At 32.4% G+C, this 24501-nt stretch overlaps 1 protein-coding gene across 3 annotated transcripts in view; it reads right to left on the bottom strand.

The window, feature by feature from the left end:
• LOC135831600 (5-hydroxytryptamine receptor-like) overlaps window positions 1-24501 on the bottom strand; it is a 112311-nt gene that overhangs the window by 70024 nt on the left and 17786 nt on the right. For all 3 annotated transcript variants that reach the window (XM_065344207.1, XM_065344208.1, XM_065344209.1), the window contains exon 2: window positions 16465-16799. In XM_065344207.1, the coding sequence (XP_065200279.1) occupies window positions 16465-16684 (220 nt within the window). In that variant the 5' untranslated portion in view covers window positions 16685-16799. The remainder of the gene's footprint in view (window positions 1-16464; window positions 16800-24501) is intronic.

Here is a 24501-nt window from a genome sequence, read left to right as displayed (position 1 = left end):
GCCCTCAAATATCAAGCTATGAAAAAAATCTAACGAACATTTCCCAATCTTTGCAAATTTAGAAGTTAGCCGACAATGAATATGCTTACGAGAATACACTGACTGTGAAAGAGTAGACTGCCTAGTGCCTATATTCCTAATGAAACGCCTTTCATCTGTGCCAAAAGAACACCCCAAATAAATGAGCTCATTTCCCCTCATGGAAAAAGTAAAGGAAACATTTGCGTCTTTCTTCGAACATTTTTTTTTTTTTTTGATAATTTCTCAAAAATGAAGAAAACTTTGATATTTACATATAAAGTAGGTACATGGGAAATGAAACTCATTTATTTTTGTTTCTCAACTCTTTTAAATTTAGTTGTGAAAAGAAGCTGTGGCTCAAAAGAGTGCATAGGTACCTATTTCACATATTACTTATTGTTCCTTAGCAACTGGGAGGAAGCAACCATCATCTACATAGGTATAACTAGTGTAACCTGGTTAGTTCTATGTATCTACGAATGAAGGAGTCGTTTATATTTACAAAACACCACGTATGCGTAAGATAGCATGATTTCATAGAAAGGCTGAACTATCTGTTTGCTTTACAAGACATCAACTCGAGTGAGTAATAAATTAAATAGCCTGATGTTACATGACTAGTGACTATACCTACTTTGTGTATAGAAGCTATATAGGTACATACGTGAAACTTTACATTTAATTTTCCGCTCACTTTTTAGAACTGGAAACAATAAATGTTATGTGTAGCTTATATACTAGGTACATGCTTAAAATGATGACAATATCTCACCCAGTTAATCCAGACCGAAGAAAACTGTAGCGTTAAATCGTTTCGAGCATTCCATTTCTGCGGCGTTTCTTCTTATTTAAAAAAAAAAAAAAAAAGACAGAAGAAAAAAAACACAACTTATATCAGCGTTATTTTCTGAATGATGTCTAAAAAATAATAGCTTTTTGCCGCGAACATGTAATGTGGCACGATCGGGAGGGCGATGAAAATGCTTTTTACACTGTCAACAAATCTGCTCCTTTGAGCTTTTTGCTTTTTTTTTTGGATCGTTTACTCAAGTCAATCATCTTTTTTTACACGACACGACATAGTTAAGGTACCTATATTTCAACTTTAGTTTGTACCGATGTTATAGGATCTCTTGGAATGTTATCCGAATATCTGACTTTATTTCCTTTCGTGTAATTCGATCTGTGTTGAAATCCCTCTTTATTTTCAGATGACTATAGAGTTCAAGTACCTACCTCCTACACTTTGGATTCGTCATGATTCATGATTGCGGAATAATACAGCTAGTGATGTTATGTTTGATGTATTATCTAGCTGTTCTTACTGCAATGCTAATGTATGTACTTGTGTGTGGATTTTCATATTTGTCAGAGGCAGACCTTTTTTCGTCACTTCTTTTTTGAGGGTAGGTACGCTATTTCTCGAAAAGTGCAAGTTCATAATTTTCGTACCCCTCACCCCAAACATCAAAAACAATTGATTATCGTCTTATCTATTCAAAAAGCCCTCTTTTTGTTCCAAAGTTGTCAAACAAAAGTCCTGTTTTTTTTGCCAAACTTGTTTATAAGGTTCTGTTTTTTGGAGGGCCAAATTTTCCAAAGCCAAAAAGTGTCAATGTTTGGGAAAAAATAGTAAAAAAACGTTAATTTTTGACAACACAGTCAAGAAGTGTCCATTTTTGTCGCAATTGTCAAAAAGGGCCAATTTTTGTCAAAATCGTCAAATGATTTCCCAAGACGATGCTATTGTCAAAGAGTGTCAATTTTTGGCGATTTGACAAAAAGTTGTGATGTTTTTTCGTTAAAATTCTCAGGAAGTAATTTTTTTATAATTTTTTTTTTTTACAAAATTACTTGAAGAGCTTCTTTTTTTTGTCAAATCCCCCCCCCCTTAATTATTTCATTTTTTTCAGCTTTTATGACAACTTCTTGTTATTTTTTAAATTTTTTTGGGGGCACTGCGTGCTCCCGTGTGTCCCACAAAAAACGTTTTAGCATAGGTATGCACTTGTACTTAACTACCTACTACTTAGGTACATCGTAAAAATGATATACTTAATTTACTTAACAGATTAACCAATTTGCGACGAATTGTTCCACAATTATCATAATGATATTCACTTTTCGGTACGCATCAAGTGGCACTATCTTTGAATCTGTACTTCACACGGCGCACATTCGTATTATTAAATTAAGTCATAACTGCTCGCATATATAATCACGAGTTTTATACGGTTCCTTATAACCATACCAACCTATCTAACGTTCTAAATAATATAGGTAATCATATTATCATATAACTTTTTTTACTTAATTACTCGTATTATTTCAGAAGTGTCTTGACAAATGAAGTAAAACTACCGCAGAATTTTTAATCACGTGTAACCTACGGTGATACCTACTTTCATAGCTTAAAGCACACAAAATGACGATGATGACGACGACGACGACGACGACGTGAGGAAACGAATGAAAATCATTTCCATCGTTTACGCTATGCTATTTTTTACGGAAACGTAATAAACGAAAGACAGTGAGTACGAAACTCGAAAACTTCGTCATTTGTCTATGGTTAAAAATTACATTAAATTATGAAATATAACAGAGATGGAGTAAAAATAATATCTAAGAATGACACAATTTATAAACCGTAATGGCCTCAGTGTTCGAATTGTATTATTATTATTATTTATAGTTAAGGGACACTCTTTAGTGTCATTGCTTATTTTTATGAGCTACGACGTCACCGGCGTGTTTGTAAATTTTTTTTTATAAACTTTATACTCATCTCTTATAGAGAATTGAGTTGCATGGGATGTACAAAAAGTAATTTATTTTGTCAATGAATTTTTTAGGCGAAGTAGAAAAAACAACAAAAAATTGTTTTATTCGTTTGGAAAGGTAGGTATTTCTTATCACTGCGAAGAGCTGAAATTTTCCAAGTACCTACGTATAATCACTCGAGTGGAATGAAAATGGGACGAAATTAATTCCTTACCTATATGGTTTATTTTTAGCTTCATTTGTACCTATACGAGCCAAAGTAGGTGAGAATTTCTGTTCCAGAAATAGGTAGGTATCCAGGTTACCTGTGTAGTGTTTTAATAAATAGTCGGGTAACTATAAGTATAGTGAGATGAGAATAAAAATGCAATTGGACTTGACCACTTTAGATATTGTATTTTACAAAAATCAAAAGAGAAAAAGAAACAGATTTTGATCAGATCCAATCGTTTTCTCTGAAGGTAAATCGACTGAAAATTTTTGAACCACGCCTTTATAGAAAAATCAAAAGAGTAAAAAAAATATGTGTGCATCACATAGGCAAATCTTGAATTGCTCAACTTCATTTTTCGCCCATTAAAAAAAAATCAAGATGTACCTCACAAAATTAAGGTACTATATAGAACAATGAAACTTGGCTTCTACGCCATTTTCTGTCTTCAAAATTGATTGGTGATAATTTCGAATTGTTCTGGGTCCTCCTGCAAAATTTTGAATTTTACAATTCTGAGAAAATTGTCATTGAAAAGTGTCAAAATAAAATTCAGAACCTTTCAATGTTGTATCAAATCAATAAATCCAAAATTCACTTTATCAACTTTTTAATTAGGTTTATCAACCATAACCAAGAATACATCATTCTTTTGATTGAGACAAATCTCGCCTAATTTTTTTGATTGAGAAATATTAAAAAATTCATTTTTTAATTTCTTTTCGTTTCTAACTACCTACATCATCATCATTATTCGAGTGTAATTTAGAAAAATAAAATTTTTTCGTTCAATTTTGTCTGAAAAATGTTTGTTGAATGAGAATTCATGCAACGTACCCATACCTACCCACTCGAAAGTAAGATAAAATTGTTTTGCTGTAGGTTGATACAAATATACTAACTGTGCATGTGAAAAATTGCGTCAAATTTTAACCGTGCAAAATTAAAGGTAATATAAATTTTCTCACCTTCGCGAAATCATTTTGCAAAATTTTATTTAATTTACACGGCCCAACTTATTGTTAGGCTAGAAGTTGAAAAATGGGAAAATAATTGTATTATCGTAAGCATGGAATATCGTGTAACTTTTTGCAGTCATTTCGATTTTTTTCGCCATCTTATAATGGACTGGGTAGAATAATGATACTCGTATTTTATACGCAAATACAACTCTGTATAGTGTGTACTACGATTAAATTGAGCAACTTGCTTTTGGCTCGCTTTTAAAACGCGAGAAAAGCGTGATTAATGAAAAACTCGGTAAAAGTGACTCTTTAACTTGCTCAAAAATACGTAAACGCGCGTTTCGAACCAAAATAGGAATAGGTCCCGGTCCTCTTTATTTTTTTCGATATAAAATGACATCTATAAACACTTTACTCTTTTTCATTTGTGACAGGAAATTTTCGCGCATTATCGTCGGCAAAATAAATGGAAATTCGAAAAGTATTGCGAAAGACAGTGCTGTACAGATTCGCGTTCATTGTATTTGAGAAATGTTTTCATCAAATGAATTAACTTCCATCTCAGTTCTCCATATGCTCGTTAAATTTTTCATTTACCGAACTAATGTTTTTCGTTATATTCCGCCATCATCTTTATCATTTTATTTCACTTATACTTACTCGAATGCCACTCGGATGAGTTATTTTTTATTTTTCAATTTTCGATAGATTTTTATTTCGTCAGCAGCACGTGATGTAACGTGGAGTCAAACGGATCGACTTTGTGAAAAAAAATAGGAGTAAATTTTGAGAATTTGACTGGTTTTTGACGTTTGTAAGATTATTCTGAGGCGTGAGCTGTTCCCAGCCTATAAAATTCTGTCTGTTTGAGAATCTTATTCTACCCGACGGATTTCTTCTCTCTGAGTAATTCCTCACTGCGTGGGTAAGATAGGTCTTGATATTGGCAGTTAACTCAATATTTTAATACCTTCGATGTGACATTCGACATATTTTTAATGTATCGAACCCGTCTTCTTTTTTTTTCATCAGCGATCGGCTTGTGTAGGTATAATATGACCCGATTCGCGCAAATGGCAAAATATTTTGCCAATGCCACTAGGTGTACTAATGGCAAAAAAAAGGCAATATAATGGCAAAGCTCCAACCAATGAGAAGACAGCATTTTAACTTTGCCAATGTGGCAAAAGATTAAATTTTGCCAATAAGATTGCCACTGGTGGCAATCTCATTGGTAAATGTTTTGCCACCGTTTTGCCACTAGTGACAATTTAATTGGCAATTATTTTGCCTCTGTTTTACCACTGCTGGCAATCTCATTGGCAATTATTTTGCCAATGATTTTGCCACTCAGTGGCAATCCTATGGCAATTGATGTAGGTACCTGTAAAGAACACATTTGAAATTTGAAAATCGTTTATTTTAACGGTCAAAGTTGCAGGGAATGATGCAATTAATGTCTGAAGTCGAAAATCAATCTGTACCTAATTATATGTACCTGTATACATTCATTGTAGCATTAGTACCATATGCTTTGTTTTATCTTGTTGTAAGTAGGTACACGCATATTATGTAATTTGGTTTTCAAGTGATTCAGACGTTGTTACAGTATTGTTTTCATTAGACTATCATTATGGAAACTGCATAATCTAAAGACTTGGCTGGTACATGGTGAGCATAAATACACCCAAGTTATGATACCTACCAGATGATGTGATTTCCTCAACGATCACTGTAACATAACGTCTGAATCACTTGCAATCAATTCGCAAAATACATACGTGCATAGGTATAGGAAGTTACAAATACCCACACCAAGATAAAACAAAAGTCATGGTACCTATCCCATGATAGATGTATACAGATGTATGGTACTTACCGATTCATCTTCGACTTCCAGACGACATTTTCACGCATCAATTATAACCAAATTTCTGTACAACGTGTTCACTACTTCACCATCAACTGAAAACTGAACCAAAGTATGAAGTAACCAACGAGGCAGAGTAGAACATGCGCTTCGACTCTGCCTAATCTCATCTTATCTTCCCCACTTCTGCGAATAGATTATTTTTTGAAATTTAACGGACAAAGTTTTGTCACTATTGGCAAAATATTGTAAACGTTGGCAAAATTTTGTCAAAACTAGCATAAGCAGAGTGTAATCTGTATTGTAGCAAGTTTTCAAAATTGCCATCACTGGCATTTTCGTCTGGTTTTCATTTCAATTTGAGCTTTACCACTCTTTTGCCAAGAATGGCAAAAAAAAGTGCCAATCAAATTGCCACTGCGCGAATCGGGGAACGAGAAAAACGACAAAAAGCTTTTTCACTTCGCGTTATGAAACCACCTAAACGGACGCCAATGGTAATTTTTCATATTAATTTTTCCCCCATCGTCTAATATGAATTCCTACGAATAGGTAGGTAGTTAGGTACACATCGATTTTATTGAATTTTCAAAACTTTTTTCATCGCTGTGTAGCTGTATACAAGATATACCATCCTATTTTGTGAAAAGTGAAGAGGTGGGTATTTCATCATTTCAAATCACCTTTTGATGAATTAGGGGGATAATACTTTAAAAATTCGCTCGATGAATTGCGTACACTTTCGCATGGATTTATTGATGAGAGCAGAGAGGTCAACGATCAGTTGAAATCCAAGTTATATAGGTACCTATCAGAGTAATGACCTTACATATTTCTCAATTAATAATCGAATGAATTCAGGAATTGAAAGCATTCAGGTGCGCCAGTATTTCATACTCGAGTAAGTCTAACCTAATGTTAATGTCTGACCATGAAGGGACGATTTGGAAAGTTTTCGTCTTTTTTTCATCCCCAATCGAACCAAAATATTTGAAATTTTCCGCACAGATGCCCCTACGTCTTGACTTTGACTATACACTCTGCTGATTTTTTTTCTGTTGGTAGTATGTGTGAAATTCATTAAAATTGTGCAACAGTGATATGAAAGCCCAAAAAAAAACATTACGAATAAGTAGGTATCTACATTAAATTTTTACTTTAAAAATACATCAAAAAAACCAAAATTTTATATTCAAGTCTGTAATGCTATTCCTTAGTAGGTACAAACTCAGGTTTTTGAGCGAAAATACGAGTAAGCGAAATCACCATAGGCGGATCACAAAATTTGTAGTTTTTGTCTCAGTTTCAAAAATGAAGTCTTCGAAGAAAAAAATTAATGGGTGATCAAATCTAATCAGTAGATCTATTACCTAGTCCTGGTTAGATGATATTGGATCCTGATCTGACGTGATGTGATCTAATTAGAGGTTCTCTCAGTGCATGTATTTTAAAAAAAAATTGGTGGATAAGCCAAACGCTGAACATGCGAAGCTCACGTAACAAGAAAAAAATGGAGTACAGAAACAGAGTTCGATGAGGTCGTCGTATTTACTCGAAATGAATAACACAATAATAATATAGAAGAAAGGTCCCTTTGCTAGTCTGCATAACGAACTTTGGGTAAGTATAAACGTTTCTGAAACACATCTAAGCTATTTTTCATTTTAAACAGTTAAACTAGATATGTTCGGTTCAACTAATTATCTAGGTACCCCAAATTCCCAGCAAAGAAGGAAGAGTAGGTATTTTGTTCTTCTCCTTTCCAAAAACCAATAAAGTCTAATTCTAACGGAGCATCATAAGAACTTGTTAGCACAAGTTGAACTTCATCCATTAAATATATAACTCATGTTATCATGACTCTCGTGGGTTTAAGATCTTCAGCTGGAAATTAAGTAAGATCTTATTTTAATGTTGTTGTTTTCATTTTTTCATTTATTTTTTTCCAAATGCCCTGAATTTTTATTTCACTAAAAAGTCGTAATGATGTTGAATTGTTTTTTCGAAACTATCCTTCCTTTTGGCTCAAATTTCAAACAATAATTCATCGTTACTAATCACGACTATATTTACCCATCAAGTATCTATAGAGATGTAAAAAATACAAATAAGTACCTAGTAGAAGTTAATCATCTTTGAATTCTTGATGACGAGGTAAAAACAAACATACAGACTTGACATATTGCATAACCAACGAATAGAAGGCGAATTATTCCAATAACATTGCCTCCATGAAGTAAATAGGCATAGGCATTCATTTTCCATACTTACGATAGAAAAGTGATGCATAAATAAAAACTAAATCACTAGGAAAAAACTTAGAATTACACTTCACGAGTATTTTACAATTGCATACATTATCATCAAACTAGGTACCTACCTACTCATTAGTCATTACGTATACTGAGAATCGATGAGTTTTACAACTGTTTTTATATTGTACGCAAACGAACCATTTTACAGAAATGCTTGCAAAATTACAGCTTCGTTGCCTGTCTCTACAAGTGGAAATGTGAAGGTGCTCCAAGGAGTTACACGTTTTCTCATTCAACTTTAACGATTAATCAATACACGTTACATGCTTTGTCTGCGTTGATTTTACCAACATACTTTGATATGCTACCTATCACTTACAGTCTTCTGTATCAATTTCAAATGTTACGAATTTCTTAGCGATGCGTATTGCATTTTCATTTCGAACAAAATTCGTTACATTATTATACTTCAGCACCACCATGATATGGAGAAAATATGTAATTGATTTTGTTTTCTCACAGTTTGCTACATATTACCTACCTATGCTTGTCATCCATTCATCGTGCTTTTTTCACTTTTCGAGTAATTTTCTACACAATCAAATTTTTATTTTTATTCGTCGAATGAAAAAAAATTACATCGTTGTGTATTCATTTAGTGCATGTTGTAGAAATAATTCGATTAACAAGAAACGACGAGTTAATGCAGTTTGCAAGTAGGAGTGACAATAAATGGCAATTTTAAATCGAGGTGTTGGAACATACGTGATTATAATTCGGATTTATGCGAATCAGAGTGGTGGGAGGTGGGAGAGGTATTTAATTGAAAACAGAAACGAAAATTGAGCTTTTTTTTGTGTTTGATTGGAACTGTGTGTAGGTAGGTCTTACCTAAATTGTATTTTAACGTTCAAATGACAAATTTTCAATGTATAGAATTAAAGTGTCGGGTAAATATAAAAATTTTATGTTTTTATCCCACGCTCGCTTTAAAATTATTTGAACGTCGATGCGAGTATTTTTTTTTCAAACAAAAAAAACAAAAACCATAGTTGATTCTAACAAAAACATTGATTCAAAGCTGTGAAAAATTATAATGTTACCATTCCCGATGATAATTTCAAGTTTGTTTTTTTGTAGGTGTGAATTTTTAATGTGCGTAGCTCAGTATTGGTTTCGAGACGATTTCTCATCTCTATACTACATATAAAGCTGCAAGAAAAATAAATACCTCAAAAATCAGAAAAAAATTCCCAGCTCGATCTATGGCACCTAGACGTCTCTAGAATATAGGAAAAATACGCGGGGGCAAAAATTTTGTAATTTAAGGGCCCAAATTTTGAGTTGAAATGGGCTGTTTTTGCCGTTTTTTCGATTATTCTCAAATATATCAAGAACAAAAAAAGCTAGAAAGGTGGTTAATATCTCATTTTAAAGAGCATTAAATTCTAAACATTTCCCTCGCTGACATTACTCCTCTAGAGTTTTTAATTTTTGAGCTATTTGAATTCAAATTTTGAGTTAGATTATCTCCAAAACTAAAAATGCTAGATGGGTATACTGTAAACGAGGGAAATGTTCAAAATTTCATGCTCTTTAAAATGGTGTAAACTGTTTAGCAATAAATTGATTACATCACGAGACTTTGCTTGTTTTTGTGCGACATTTTTGAAAAAAATCCGTTAAGAGAAAGCGGTAGACACGTGGCCACGTAACATTTGTTATTCAGTTGTCCGTAGTGGGGGTGGCTACGGCGCGGCCTGTACCGGTTTTCTTTGCTGTCTAGCGAGTTCTGAGCTCACAGTGTCGCGATCACGATGTGACGCCTGTTAAAAATTCAAACTGAAAAAGGAAGGAAGATTTTTCAAATGCGTCAGTAAGAATATTGTTACCTATTTTCGTATTTTCAGGGGTTGAGAGTTTCAGAAAAGGTACGTCGAATTTTTGAAAAAATTTTTTGGCGCGCGAGGAAAAGTTAGGTTTAGCGAGCAGCTTGAGCGCGAGCTGTGATAGTCCAATGATGCCCCCCCCCCCATACCATCATATGCGAGGGCGCGAGCCGGGGGTTGGGGCTGCAAAGCGGCCCAGGGGGCGGAGCCCCCTAGTAATCTATACTTTACAATGAATGTTCTCGGAAATGAGTACATGTACAGGCGTCTTGAAGAGGAGTATCTAGTAATTAAAATCGAATTGGTGCTACTGGTAATATGATAATTATTAATTAATAGTGTAAAATTTACCCAGAAAAAATAAAAATGGAAAAAGGGGACTAGGTCAGTTTATTTTTGATAAAGATACTTAAGTGTAGGTATAATTACTAGATATTTTTTTAGAATAATAACACTGGGCAACGATTTTGAGCTTTTTTTGTGTTTGGGTTGAAAATGGGCTTAATTGATAGTTTAGACCCTCAAACAAAAAACAGAGAGATGATCAAAGTTGCAAAAATTGCCGTTTTTGCCCTACTTCAAAAGCTCGTAGCGACATCAGTATTGTTTTGCGAAAAAAGCCAAGGTCATTTTTGGATTCTACGCACTTTTTTAAGTAAACTACATTCCCCGATTTTTGATTTTCGAAGTTTCAAGCGCATAAGACTAATTTTTCTAAACACGGAAAATTCAATTTGAACGTCGGGTGAACACAGTTCCACGCCACGATTACGTGGTGGAGTAACGCCAGCATCGCGCACTCTTAGTTTTAAAATATTATACAAATAAAAATCCTCCGTATGCGCTTGAAACTTCAAAAATCAAAAATCGGAGAAAGTAGTTTACTTAAAAAAGTACGTAGAATCCGAAAATGACCTCGGTTTTTCCGTAAAACAATACTGATGTCGCTACACACTCTTGAAATAGGGCAAACACGGTCATTTTTGCAACTTTAATCATCTCTCCTGATCACAAAAACAACTCAAATTTAAAAACCCCACTCTGTTTTTTGTTTTAAGGTCTAAAGTATCGATTAAGCCCTCCCCCCCCCCCCGCCCGAACGAAGCGACATGCTCACAAACAAAGTGACTCATTCGTAAACGAAGCGAACCACTTGTAAATAATGAGAAATAAGCCAAATGAAGTGACCAACTCGCAGATGAAGCGACTAATTAATTTAAAATGATTGAAAACAAACTATGTTGCTACGCACACTCTTGTAGCTATATAAATAAGCCTACCTAGTTTGTTTTTTTTTTGTTTTTTGTTTCTTTACAACAGTATTGTGTAACGCTATCAAACAAACCGATGATCCCCTTAACGAAATAATTCCAATATCCTTTAAGCGAGATTTAAAATTTGATGAATTCGGAACATTCATTTCGAAAAACCAAGTATTTGTCAACTTTTTTCTTCTTCTAAATTTAAACTTTCTTAAACTTTTCTTCAACTATTTGTTATGGGGCGTTTGTTTTAAAATCAATAAGAAAAACGTGATTTTATATCGAAACTAAGCACGATTGTTCGGCAGTATTGGACAAATACATAGAAAGTGATTTTTTCGCGCGTTTTTGATTGAATATCGCAGTTTTGATTTTTCCCCGAGTATAAATTATACTCGCCAAATAAATAAGAAAGTGACGTAAGCGAATGGTTCACGTAGAAAATTCCCCTCTCAGGGGCATTCCCATTATCGCACGAAAAAGGTACTATAAGGTACATATATACACAATAGGAGAGCCAGAACTGTGTTCCCAATACATTAGCAAATCAAATTCTCCGTAAGTAATTTTTGCAAGAGCGAGCAAGGAAAAAAAAGACGAAAAAAGGGTTTCTACGGCGCAGAAAAACTTCTCTTGCAAAATTTGGGTAGGTAATTGTTTTATAAAATAAAATAGATTCTGTTTGAAAAATATTATACTTAAATCCGCTTCCAACCAACGTGATCCATTGCGTGGAACACCGATGATAAAAAAAAAAAAAAGGTTCATCATGTTTACTTGTCACATCTGTCCTTTCGGTGAATTCGAAATTAAAAAAATTTTCGCCCAAAAAACACCCTACCTATCTGGCTGGATATTACGTGTATAACGTTGAGTTGACGTCGTATTAATGAACATAGCGTACGTAAAGCTTTCTTAATTTAATTACCGAGTTAATTATACGCGTAGAAACGAACGCTTAAGTTCGTACACCTATTTGAAGCTGAGGTAAACACTGATTAACACCTTCCCACACATTAACGAAATAAGCCACGCTGAATAAAAAGCTGTATGTGGAGGAAGTATCTATCAATTCTAATTAACGTTTATGTAACTTATGAAGTAAGGCATGTGAGATTACGAATTTAACATAATTTTTAAACGTAGGTAGATATTAGATATAGCTGCTATGTAATGAATGCTGTATAGCTGTGTATAATCGAGTACAGCGTTTATATAATCTTATAACTAAATTTGTTGAAGTAGGTACCTTAGTCTACGTTTTGAAGCAGGTAGATACCTACGTATAAAGAGACTTGAAATCTTGCAAAATTCATCAACTGTAAACAACTATACGGATTCAATTTGATTAAAATCGTTATACAAGTTATATAGAAGCATAATCAGACTTCGTAACAATAATTTTTCATCATTTAACGTAGTACTAACACTAAGTAGTTAATACTTTTGTATAGGTTCCTATCTAATACAATGTAGCTGTCTCTTATCAACTTCACAGCTATCTTTATCTGTATATGTACAACATCCACTTAAAAACATGTCCTTTAAGATTCAAAAAACTGAACGTATAAGTATGTATTTTCAGGCTATTAAAAAAGCACTTTCCGTCCTTCGAAAAAAATGTTCATCAGAAGACAATTTTCAAATTTAAATTTAGCACGAAATCCTTTCTAAACTAAAAGAAGATGTAATTCTAAGGGGAAAAACGATTTTTATATTTTTATTGAAAACATACATTTTAGCAAAACATAATTGTTGGGAATTGTTATTTTTGAGTTTTCAAAAATTTTTCAAAAACTTGAGAAAAATCAATTTGGGCCACTAAAATTTTGGTTAAGCTCATGAAGGTTATATGGACCATGCTATTTTCAAAAATCACTTTCTCTTTCAAATTGGAAAAAAATGCCTCAAGTGATTCTTCAGTTGATCAGAAATTTTTTTAGAAATTAGTGTAAAGTCTCCTCTCCAAGGAAAGTTTTAAATCATAGATATGTTTTTTGCTCAAATCAACTCAATGTTTAAGGATTCCAAAATTGAAAAAAAAACTGAAAAAATATCAAAGTCTTTTTTGAAAATTTGATAAGAAGGTATAACTTTGATAATTCATTATTTCCTCCTCCTCTCTTTTGTCATATTCCAAAAAAATCGACAAGATTTTTTCCAAGTTTTTGAAAGCCTGACATGTCAGAAAGTCAACAATAAGTAGGCACCTACCAATGTTTTTTCAAGTTTTGTCTCCAAAAGTCCGTCGATTTTCTTCCATATTTTCCAAAATTCTGGCATAATGTCAGAAAGTTGAATGATTTTTTTTTTGGTTTTCAAAAGTCAGCATGACGCAAATTTTGGAAAGACTCGTGGCGAAAAAACGTACCTATCCATGTCAAAAATCGAGAAAATTAATGATATTCCTTTTTCTTTGCTCTTGAGATTTTTATTTCAAATTTGTATAAAATTAATGAAATTTGTTACCAAATGTGCGAAAAAAGGAATTTTTTTCGAGATAGGCAGAGGAATATTTTTTTTGACAGTAATGATACGTACGAAAGCAACATACGACGAACTTATAAAGCGTCGTCGGTATACTCGAATGTGTACCATATTTAAAAACATTAAGCATTTATGACAGCCTTTTATGTGCCTAAATAAATTTTTCTATTTTCTATCGAATATCGATCATGAAACATGAAGTGAATTTAGGATCTAATTTTTTAGTATAGGTAGATGTATCTATCTACCTATAGATTTTTGAAAAGTATGTTTTATAAGGTAAGTACATTTTTATTTGTTCTAAAATTCAAACTATTTTCAGATAGATTCAGTTTGAGTAAATTTCAACTTATCAAGGTCTGAAATGCCAAAAGCATCAAAATTTCTACACTGCTGTAACTATATACAGCTCTGTTAAACTTATATATCGCTAGTTTTGAACGAAAGTTCTTAAGGTGACGATATCTATTTACAAATTCAAAATATTCGGTTGTTTCGAATTTCGAATTGTTGTAAATACCTTTGTAGGATGCCTATCTACGTAGTAGTTAAGTGCCATACCTATCGCTACAAAGTAAAGTAGAACATAAATTGAAATAAAATGACACGAAACATTATATTCTGTAAGCACAAAATGAAGACAACTTGTAACTCGAATGAAACGTCAAATTATCGCGAATGTAGAAAATTTATCGAAATTGAAACGATACCTACCGTTTAAATAACGCGTTAGTCTGCTTTTTCCTTTTTTTTCCCGCTGCTTTGGAGAGAAAAAAAAAAGGTAGAAAAAACACCCAGTTTTGATTTCAGTTTGGAGAGATATGCGGCGAAAAAGATAAGGAAAAGAGGAACTCTGACGTAAATAAAAGAAAAAGAAACGACAAGAAAACATTTGCTGTGTCATTAATTTTCTATTGTGTAAATGCACCACGTAATGCCTAATAGTAAGAGGCGTATTGTTTGAAAAAGAACGTTGCCCGATAGCAGTTTCAGACATTTTTTTTTCTCTTTCAATTACGAAAGTATGCGAAAAAAGGATAACTATTTTTTATATGGATTGCACGCGTTAAACATACAGCAACGTTTCGGTTGAGAAATTCAAAGGAAAAAGAAAAAAAAAAGGAAAAAAGAAGCTGCAGTTTTAAGCTAAGCTTTTACGTCATTCTATATACGAATAGTTACAGGTTTTCAAAATTTCATCTAAAAATCACGCCAAGCAGCAATTCGAATCATTCGGTATAAAGAAATAATACAGACGTTGAAAATCACTCGCTAGAAAATTACGATATATATTTTTTTTTTATTAACATCGCGCTCGTCTGTCAGTTGGAAAATGTGTCATAAATGTAAAATCGTTCGACCAGTGAAATGGATTTTTTAAACTCTTTTTCATCGTGTTGATATACTATTTACAAATATATTTCAATATTCATCTGATGGAGGGTGTATAAGTATAAGTACCTACCTTTATTAGTACAAATATTTTGTACAAGAACAATTCATCGTTAATAAGCTTACCTTTTTTACATTTAAAATCAAATTAAGTATGTACTACATGGATTCGATGAATTGAAAGGTTTAGGCGGAGTTAAAACAGATCGTCAATTTGTTACGATCTAATCTCTATAGTATTTTGCATGAGCATTGAGCGTATTCATGATTTGAATTTTATAAAAGCAGTAGGTGCCTAATCCAAATTGCAGAATGAATTCGAAACCGATGATTATTTGAAAACCAATTATTACACGTAGGCAGCTAGGCACTCACGTATGTATTTAGTTGTGTTATTAAACATTAATTTGTCGCGAAATAACGTTGATTAGAAACGATTACCTATTTTAGGGATATAAGAAGCTTTATTTGCGTCATTAAGATGCTGGATGTGTAGTTTACAAGTTTTCAACGATTCAACATCGTTTTATTTGATTCTTGTTTGCGTTTATAGTACATATTTAGAAAGATTTTCTACAAATAAGTGGTTTACGTGTAAATCTTATATGTATGTACAATATTGATATTATGTAAAGGTATAATAATTTAGGAATCCAAAAAATATGCAATAAAAATCTAGAAACTCGAACTTTGACGCAAAGAAATGCTCAAAAAGAATTGGGGGAATAATGTCATACCTAAATGATCCTTGGTAGAGTCCATCATTGCTATTCGAATAATTTTAAAAATTTTGAAAAAAGTTGAAAGCCATCTCCTACATTGTCAATTTTCCACAGTTACGGTTTGTTATTAAATTTTAATTAATTTTTTTCTCCCTTCAAAAAAACACGAAACTAACCATATATTATGTACTTATTCTATTTTACATAACTTTTCAAAATGCTGCACGACAATGTTGTTCATTTGTGAGATTAAAGAAAGAGTTACAATCATAAAAGACACGATGACGTTCAGGGTACCGAACAAGTCGGGGTCTCCTTTAAATTTCACACTCTGCGAGTTTATTTACATTCGTGTAATTTGAGTTTCAACATACCTACCCAAAAAGAACGCAGGGGTACTGACACGTTGTGTTATTTGATTTATTTACTCACTCTTGCCACGTCTTATTCGATGCAAAATACGTGTATAAGTAGGTACACAACACACAATAAGTACGGTATTACATAGGTACTTAACATAGGTACTAAAAGTACGTATAAATACAATACGAACTTGTGAAGTTATCAACCTTTATCTACTTATGTTTCAAATTTCAATACACTTACCTAATACGGTGGTGATGATAATGCATCCTAAAAGTGTGGAAAGAAAAACTACCCAAACGTAAGTCAAAGTCTGTTGCAGAGATTTTGGATCGGTGAAAGGCCCATCGTATAGTGTAGCATTGGCAATAAAAATACCGGTAGCGTTGGCGATCATCATAGGGCCGCCTAAACTTGTCATGTTTTCAGCCAAAGACAACACCGAGCGGCTGAAAAACCTCATTTTTCATTGACGTGCCCTTTTAATGATCTCCGTCGAGTAAGGTGTTTTTTTTTTTTATTTCATTCCTTCGTACTTTCGCACGTTTGCTCGTACGCTTCCATCGTGTATAACGAATCTGTAAACATAATTAGTAATAGTTCATTAAACTTAGATAAGTATAGGTAGGTATACTCGGACGTGTAGGCTACATTTTATAATATTTAATAATATATCGTATACCGGTGCGAGATAATTTTTCAATTTGATCCTATTTCTTGTATCGTTCGGAATTGGGGTCGAAGTCCTAAAATAATTCCCAATTCTAGTCGATCAATAAGTAAACGAGTATACGAGTACAGTATACAAGTACTCTTAACGATTCGCCAGGCATTAAAATTATATGAGTAAGCGTTTTATTTAATCGCGTTTGATTTTTAATTCTGTTGATAGTGTTAAAGTAAAATCTCAACATTTTAGCAAAGAAAAAAGTCGAAACGAAATTCCAGCAAAATTGAATTTCTTCATAAGGCTTGAGGCAAACGTGACTTGGAATCATTTCTCCAAGGGGTACTGCTAAAGTTATACGTAAGATTTTACGTTCTAGTCTTTTAACTTGGTCTACATTTTCTTAGTTTTTGTTTCAAGAAAAGGAAAAAGAGATTTGATTCGGTCACCGTGAAATACAAGTTGGAATTGCAAAAAAAAAAGTATAAGTAATTTTTATCTGTAAAATGTATGCGCTATGTTGAATCAATGACATTTCTCTTGCCTACTTACAGTAAAGTAAGTGGCAACAAGTTGGACGTTAACTTACTCACATCGATCAAAAGTTTTTTTTTCGTTGTTTAGAAATATTTTGCCGAGACCGAGACACGTACATATAATAAGATTGATTTTGCAGCACCTACAAAAAACCAAGTAGGTAGGTATACTGGCATTGGGGCCTTAAAAGTTTTAGAACGAATCAGTAATTTAGATACAAGCAAAAAACAAAAAACATAATTGTATCTTGAATCCTCGATTGAAATGGAGTCATAAAAAATTAATAAGTGGTTCTGCGCCAGGAAGGAATATTTAACAAATTCAAGTTGTAGGTAGGTACGTAAAAATGAGCGACGTATTGGAAAATTTGGGTATCATTTCTGCGCCCGCGCCAGGAAGAAACAATTTTTTGTAAGAATTGGTGGAAATAGATTTTAAATGGGTGAAAATGAATAATTTCTATTCAGAAATGAGCATAAAATCGTTAGCAAAAAATATATAGACCTTTTGAAAGTTGTAAAAAAAAGAAACTCATTTCTGCGCCAGGAGCAAATTATTTTCATTAAAATTGAATTTGACAAATATTGAAGTGTTGGTGGAAATGGGCCATTTTCATTCGAAAACTGCTATAAAAATTTCAAGTTGAAAGTGTTTGCTGCAGATGCGAACAAAACATGGCTAATAATAACTAGGTACATGATGTATTTAAACGGGTATTTTGCGCTTCAAACAAACCTGGAAATTTAAGAGACAAGGGTTTCTAAATTTCCAAAAACCAAATAAGTAGGTAGTACAACTTTTTAAAGTGAACAGAAAAATTCTCTGACAAAATAACTGATTATAGGTACCCATAAAAAAAATGAACGCGATAGAACAAATAAACTTTCCAAGTTGTCACAAAATTTCAAAAACTTATTCCCTCGATCTCATTCAATGAAATTCAAAAATGTGCAATTTCAATGAAAATCATTTTTTTGTTCATCTCAAAAGTGATGGGAAAAAATCGGTAGCTAGTTCTGCGCCAGGAGGAAAATACTTCTAGGAAAACTGAATTCAATAAAATGAAATAAAAATAAGAAGCTCTTTACCTACTCAAAAGCTGATATAATATGATTGGTAAAAATAACTTCTTAAAAGTAATGAATAAAGTAGGTAGCGTAGGTAATCATTTCTGCGCCAGGAGAAAAGTTTTGTTCAAAAATTGATTTACCAAAATAAATTCAAGCAGGTAAAAATATGTACTTTTTTCATAATCACGAGTGAAACGGTCGATGAAGTCAAATTTTTCTCATATGTTAGGCATATAAAACAGGAAACTGTTTTTGCGCCAGGAGGACACTATTTTTTATAAGGATCGAATTTATAAACTAAACTGAAATAGGCAATTCCTTAATCAAAAACAGGAATAAAACCTTTGATCGGTTAATATGTATATAGAACTTTTGAAAGTCGTGAAAAAAATTAGTAACCATTTCTGCGCCAGGAGGAAATTGTTTTTTATAAACACTGAATTTAACAAACTTATAAGAGCACATAATTGAAAACAAATGATTTTTTAGTTGACTCAAAAATGGGAGTAAAATCAGTGGTCAAAATAAGTAATAGCTTTCTATCACGAGAAAATGCGAAAGAATTTCTGCGCCAGGAAGAAACATTTCCCATATTTAAAAAAAAAAAATAAAAAACAGAAGATGATATTTAATTTTGAAAATTCATGCATACAGTGCAGCAATTTGGAGTGTGTAAAAATATGTTAGGTATTCTTATTCATAAACGAGTATAAAATCTTTTGTTTAGGTATATAGACTTGAAAGTTTCCAAAAATTGGAAACTGATTTCTGCGCCAGGAGGAAATTATTATTTATATAAAATTATAGATAAAAATGAAAATATAAATATATCCCGCAAAAATTTAACGTAACGAATCAACAAATTCATGCGGCAAAAAATTATGACGAAACGTTTTATTTTTTCATTTAAAAAAAAGGAATTATTCTGAAGGAAACCTTGAGAATTTTTCAATGGTTTTGTGAATAATGAAAAATCAACAAAAAAAATTAGTTGAGAAATCTACGGCTGCATCAAAAAGAATATTATTTCTCCATTACATTACATCATAATACGAGTATGATGGTTTCTATTTCCAAATATTTTCATCCCTCCTTCCAAATATGGTCCCATTTATTTAATGTGCGTGATCTTTAAAATACTTTTTTGAGATATTGAAATGAATAATAGGTACATACTTTTAAAGAAATTTCATCGAAAAATTTGTAATATGTTTAGAAGAAGGGGAAGGAAATTGTTAACATCTCAATTGTTTCGGTCGGCTACAATCCCACTTTGAAAAAATTAAATGGATAGGTACCTACACAAAATCACCCAATAAACTCCAAAAATATCGGCATCATCAACATCAACAGGCAAAGAAAAAAGATCAACGCTAAAACGCTCCTTTTGTTTGTTTTTCCCATTTCATGAATTAAAATCGATTTTCAAGGTCCACAGATCAAAATTCACATAAACATTCACGAAACAACGTAAAGAAGAGAAATTGAAATCGTTTTGTACGGTTAAAGAACGCGACAGGTTTTTACTTCATGTACAAATACCTACATGTTATAATATGTCATTCTGAATAACAATTATTCAAAGTTGAAGTACGTTGATGAGCCTTCGCTTCTGGTAATATTTTTTGCTAGTATTGCCGCGAAGGTAAACGCAAACGTTATTATGTAAATTCCCTGTAAGCAAGTTGAGAAATATTATGGGGGTCAGTATAACACAGTATCATTCGTCGTATTTAATGGAATTTTTTGTTAGGTATCAACCTACGTGAATTTTATCCGATGTGAAATTTGGTTTCTGTGCGCTAGAACATGCCATCATTTACAATAGTTTTTTCTACCTATAAACATCGCCTTGTGGCAATTCAAGTTGGCATGAAATCTTTAGCTGGGTATATTTTGACTACCTACTTGTACTACCTGCGTCTGAAGTAGGTAGTGGAGATTTATTAAAGAAAATATTTACACACTTTACGAAGCGTTGTGTGTATACGTAAGAAGTCAAGTTACAAATGAATTTTACTTATTGTATTTACGAGTACAAGGTGTACCTACTTGTTTTGACTTTAAGAAATGAGGTCTTGTTTGTTTCCTTATAAAGACGTTTTATCCGAACAAAATAAGGTAGGTAAATACTGTACTATGCAGTTGAGTATGTAGATTCTGTTTCAAATGTCCACCAATGCAGGATTACCTACTACAAATGATGGTAGAGTAGAGACCGGAGGGTCGCGTCAATTCAAAAGTTGTTTTCTCATCAAAATGTCTTTTTTTCCTCAAATTCGAGCAAGATTACGCCTATTCAAAGTATCGCAGAAGAGAAATGTACCCTAATTTTCTCTGTTCTGAATTCACATCTGTTCTCCAATGTATATATAGGTAGGTATGTCTCAGTGGCATATGCTGTTAGTATGATATAAATTATATCATAAATTATGTCATGCAAATTATACTAGGCATGTTTGACGCGTCTAAAATCGAATAAATTAAGAGGCATGTAATGCGATGCAGTTTCGTTTCCGTTTTCTTCTGCGCTTATAATACGTATTAGGTAGTATAGGTACACATACATAGTCTGCAATATGCATATAGATAAAGCGTAAGAATAATTAAAATTACTCTCGGCGCTTTCAAATCCACTCTAGCTGTGAAATGCATTCATGTGAAAGTGGACATTTCGCTATCCTTTACATTGCCCATCACACATATGGTGCGTTTCTTTTTTCGTTTCAGTGAAAATTTTCCAAAATACCTACTTTTTTTGTGAGCTGTTTGTTGAAAATTCGTCAAGCGAAAATATATTAAATGCTCGCAAGAAGACCACTTCAGGGATCCATCTCTGATTTCAAATTTTAAATCTGATTTTGAAAATAACTTTTAAGGTATGGTACCTATTCGGAGGTACATATAAAAACAACATTTTTCTTTCTCGAAATTTTGCTTAAAATTCGTCAATTTTAATGTTTCAACATCAGAATGAAGTTGAATGGCCAATAAATTTGAATTCTTGGAAAGGACATTTCTTATGGGCACATAATATGTAGGTAGGTTATAAGTTTATAACAGGAAATTTTTATGTACCTGTTCTTCTAGATGGAAATAAAATGTGCGTGCATATCTGTACCTGCCACCTCAACCTACCTACTCGATGATAATACATTTTACGTATTTTTAATCTAGGAATTGACATTCACATTCATTACGCTGCGCTGCAATCACTTATTCTTCAGAATTGATTCTGTATCAAGCGTGTTTACGAATATTGTTTTTTACCACTCGAGAATTTATTTGGGAATGTTTTAATAAATAAACAGCAGATTCAAGTAAAAACATGAATTTAGTACATATTATATTAAAGCGATAAACTTGACTCGTAATTTAATCCAAAAACTCAACTATGAGAGTGGCATGAATTTTTAATAATGTTGCGTTCGCAAAGTCAAAACATCATGATTGCGATAAGTGTAGCTTAATGTTTCCTAATATCATTTAAAATTTTCCTTTTTAATTTTTGAACATTATTGTTTTTTTTCTCTCTCTTTAGTCTTTATTCATCTTGTTTATTACTTTTTTTGGCCGGTCGTTATTTTAATTTTAAAGGGGCAAAGTATATCCAAGTTGGTGCATAAAGTAAATACCTTTCTGTGCTCAATTAAGCCCACCTAAATTAATAATTAGCAAAATGAAAAAGGAAAAATTGCTACTCGTTAGGTAGGTATAGGTAGGTAAAACGTAAGAACCCAATTAAGACATCTCTTGAATTGGCGCTTTAAAGATAAAGAAAGAAAAAAAAAGTTCCTTTTGAGAAAAAATTCAACTGGAAATGTTTTTTATTGGTTTTTATGTACATGACTTTTGGTGAAGATAACTTTTTATCAAGATTGGTTTCAGGTCCACAGGTGTAGATATATTTTGAAAGTAGAAAGAATATAGCAATATAAGCAGGTTTATTCATTAGATAGGTACCTTCTTATTAAACTTTTCACCAGTGCCAACAATATACGATTAAGTCTCTTGAGACATACTATGCTTGCTGTTTTCTGTATAAAATTTCGAATTACCTACATGTGAATTTATTTCCAAAGATGTAATCGAATGGTAAAAAAACACCCTCCAATATGATCATATCGAGTTGGTATAAAGTTTTATCGTTTGATCCTACAGGAATATTTTTTCATATGGTGTTTCAACGATATTGTACAAAGTAATAAGTAGGCATTCGTACTTTAGGTTTAACTTAAGTGAATAGCAATCCTTAAATGGATTGAAACGATGGATATTCTCTTATTATGTCAACTTTCCTCATTTCGAATTGATATTTTGAGTGAATAAGCGACATTCGGTTTATTATTGTAACGAATAAAAAATTCAAAATTTTATTTCATTCGGCTGATGTTATGGAAAAATTGAAAAAAAACGTATTCCATGACGTCAAAGGAAAAACTATAATATACCTGCCCTGTGATCTGACTTGTTTCGATTCGTCGTGGTCTCAAGGAAATGTCTTCTTAATACGTTAAGTAGGTATAATTTGTGATGCAACGTGAGAAATCCTACAATAAGTCCGCGAGGTGAAATTTTTTTTCGCCAAAAAGTTTTTTTCGGACTATTGAGAATCTTTTAAGACAAACCAGAATTATCTAGGTGAATTTATCGCTGATATACAGCATTTTGAAGTTTAGGTTTACAAAAATTTAGCGTTGAGGAAATTGTGTTATTATAACTACGAGTAGGTACCCAAGCCAAAAATGCACTATTTTTGCGTTTTCAACAAAATAATGAACCATTCTTTTGTAATCAATTTATTTAAACTGATTCAGTTATTAAATTTTTTTCACCATTACCACTCCATCATAATTTGAAAATTTCATGATGAAAATTCTAGTAGATATATGTACCTACTTATTTTACGTTGAGCTCGCCACATTATTTCTTACTTTCAAAATGAATTTCAATAACACGTTGCACATTGTCATCTGAATTTTTGTTTTCTAAATCATTATCGCACTGATTTGGAAACAGATAGCAGATACCTATTCTTGATTCAAGAGATCGAGTTCTTGACTGGACCTTTCATTAATCGAAAAATATAATTATCGAATGTAAAAAAATAGCTGATTTTGCGTACTTAATTAAAATATTTTTACCTATCAACATTTTTACATTCTTTGTATACATAAGGCCTTTCACTTACCACATTGTGTTGTTTTATCTTGGGCATTTTCAAAGAGTTTTTTTCTTTAGCCCACGCTTGAAAATAATGCAACATCATTATAAGTTTTTGTATACTTTTTAAAACGTTTCCTTTGGCTTTTACTCGTATTTAAAAGATGATTGAGAGTTTTAAAATGTTGTCGAAACGTATTTCAACATTATTCGACCATTTTTCTTGCATTTTATCATACTTAACATCATTCATCATAACTATTCAATAGAAAAAATGGATTGCTTAAAATCTCCATCAATTTCCTTTTTATTTATTCATTTATTTATTTTTTTTACCTTGATAGGTAGAAGAATGGGATAAAATATTTTAAATACGGATAATGTTCAAATTTATCTACATTGCGCGTTTGATTGATTGAATGTGAAAAATTGAAAAAAGTATAAGTCACTGCAGAAAGCAATATTATATTATCTTTTATACGAAATTTTTGAAAAAAAGGTTCGTGTTCGAGCGTAAAATACGAGTCTAGAGGTACCTACGATCGGTCTATAACCTTTTAACGTACCTACCGGTAGGTATTTTTTGTTGCACGCATGTTGCGTCACATCGTTACGTTTTCTTCTCAACGTTAGTGTTTGTGTAAAAAGCATAAAGTATTTAGTAAGTATCAAGTAAGTACATATTGTGTTCAAGCTCAAAGCGATTTTCTTAAAACCTTATGAAGGATTCTTTGTGTGATAGAAGATAGGTAATTTCTAAAAATCTTCATTTTATACTTACGTTAGATTGGTACCTGTTGTGCGATCGTGCAACCAATTATACCTATCTAGGTACGTACCTAT

This window comes from Planococcus citri, chromosome 1, assembly GCF_950023065.1.
Source record: "Planococcus citri chromosome 1, ihPlaCitr1.1, whole genome shotgun sequence".
Classification (NCBI taxonomy): Eukaryota; Metazoa; Arthropoda; class Insecta; order Hemiptera; family Pseudococcidae; genus Planococcus; species Planococcus citri.
Note: the sequence above shows the minus strand (reverse complement) of the source record. Positions and strands in the feature narration are given on the sequence as shown.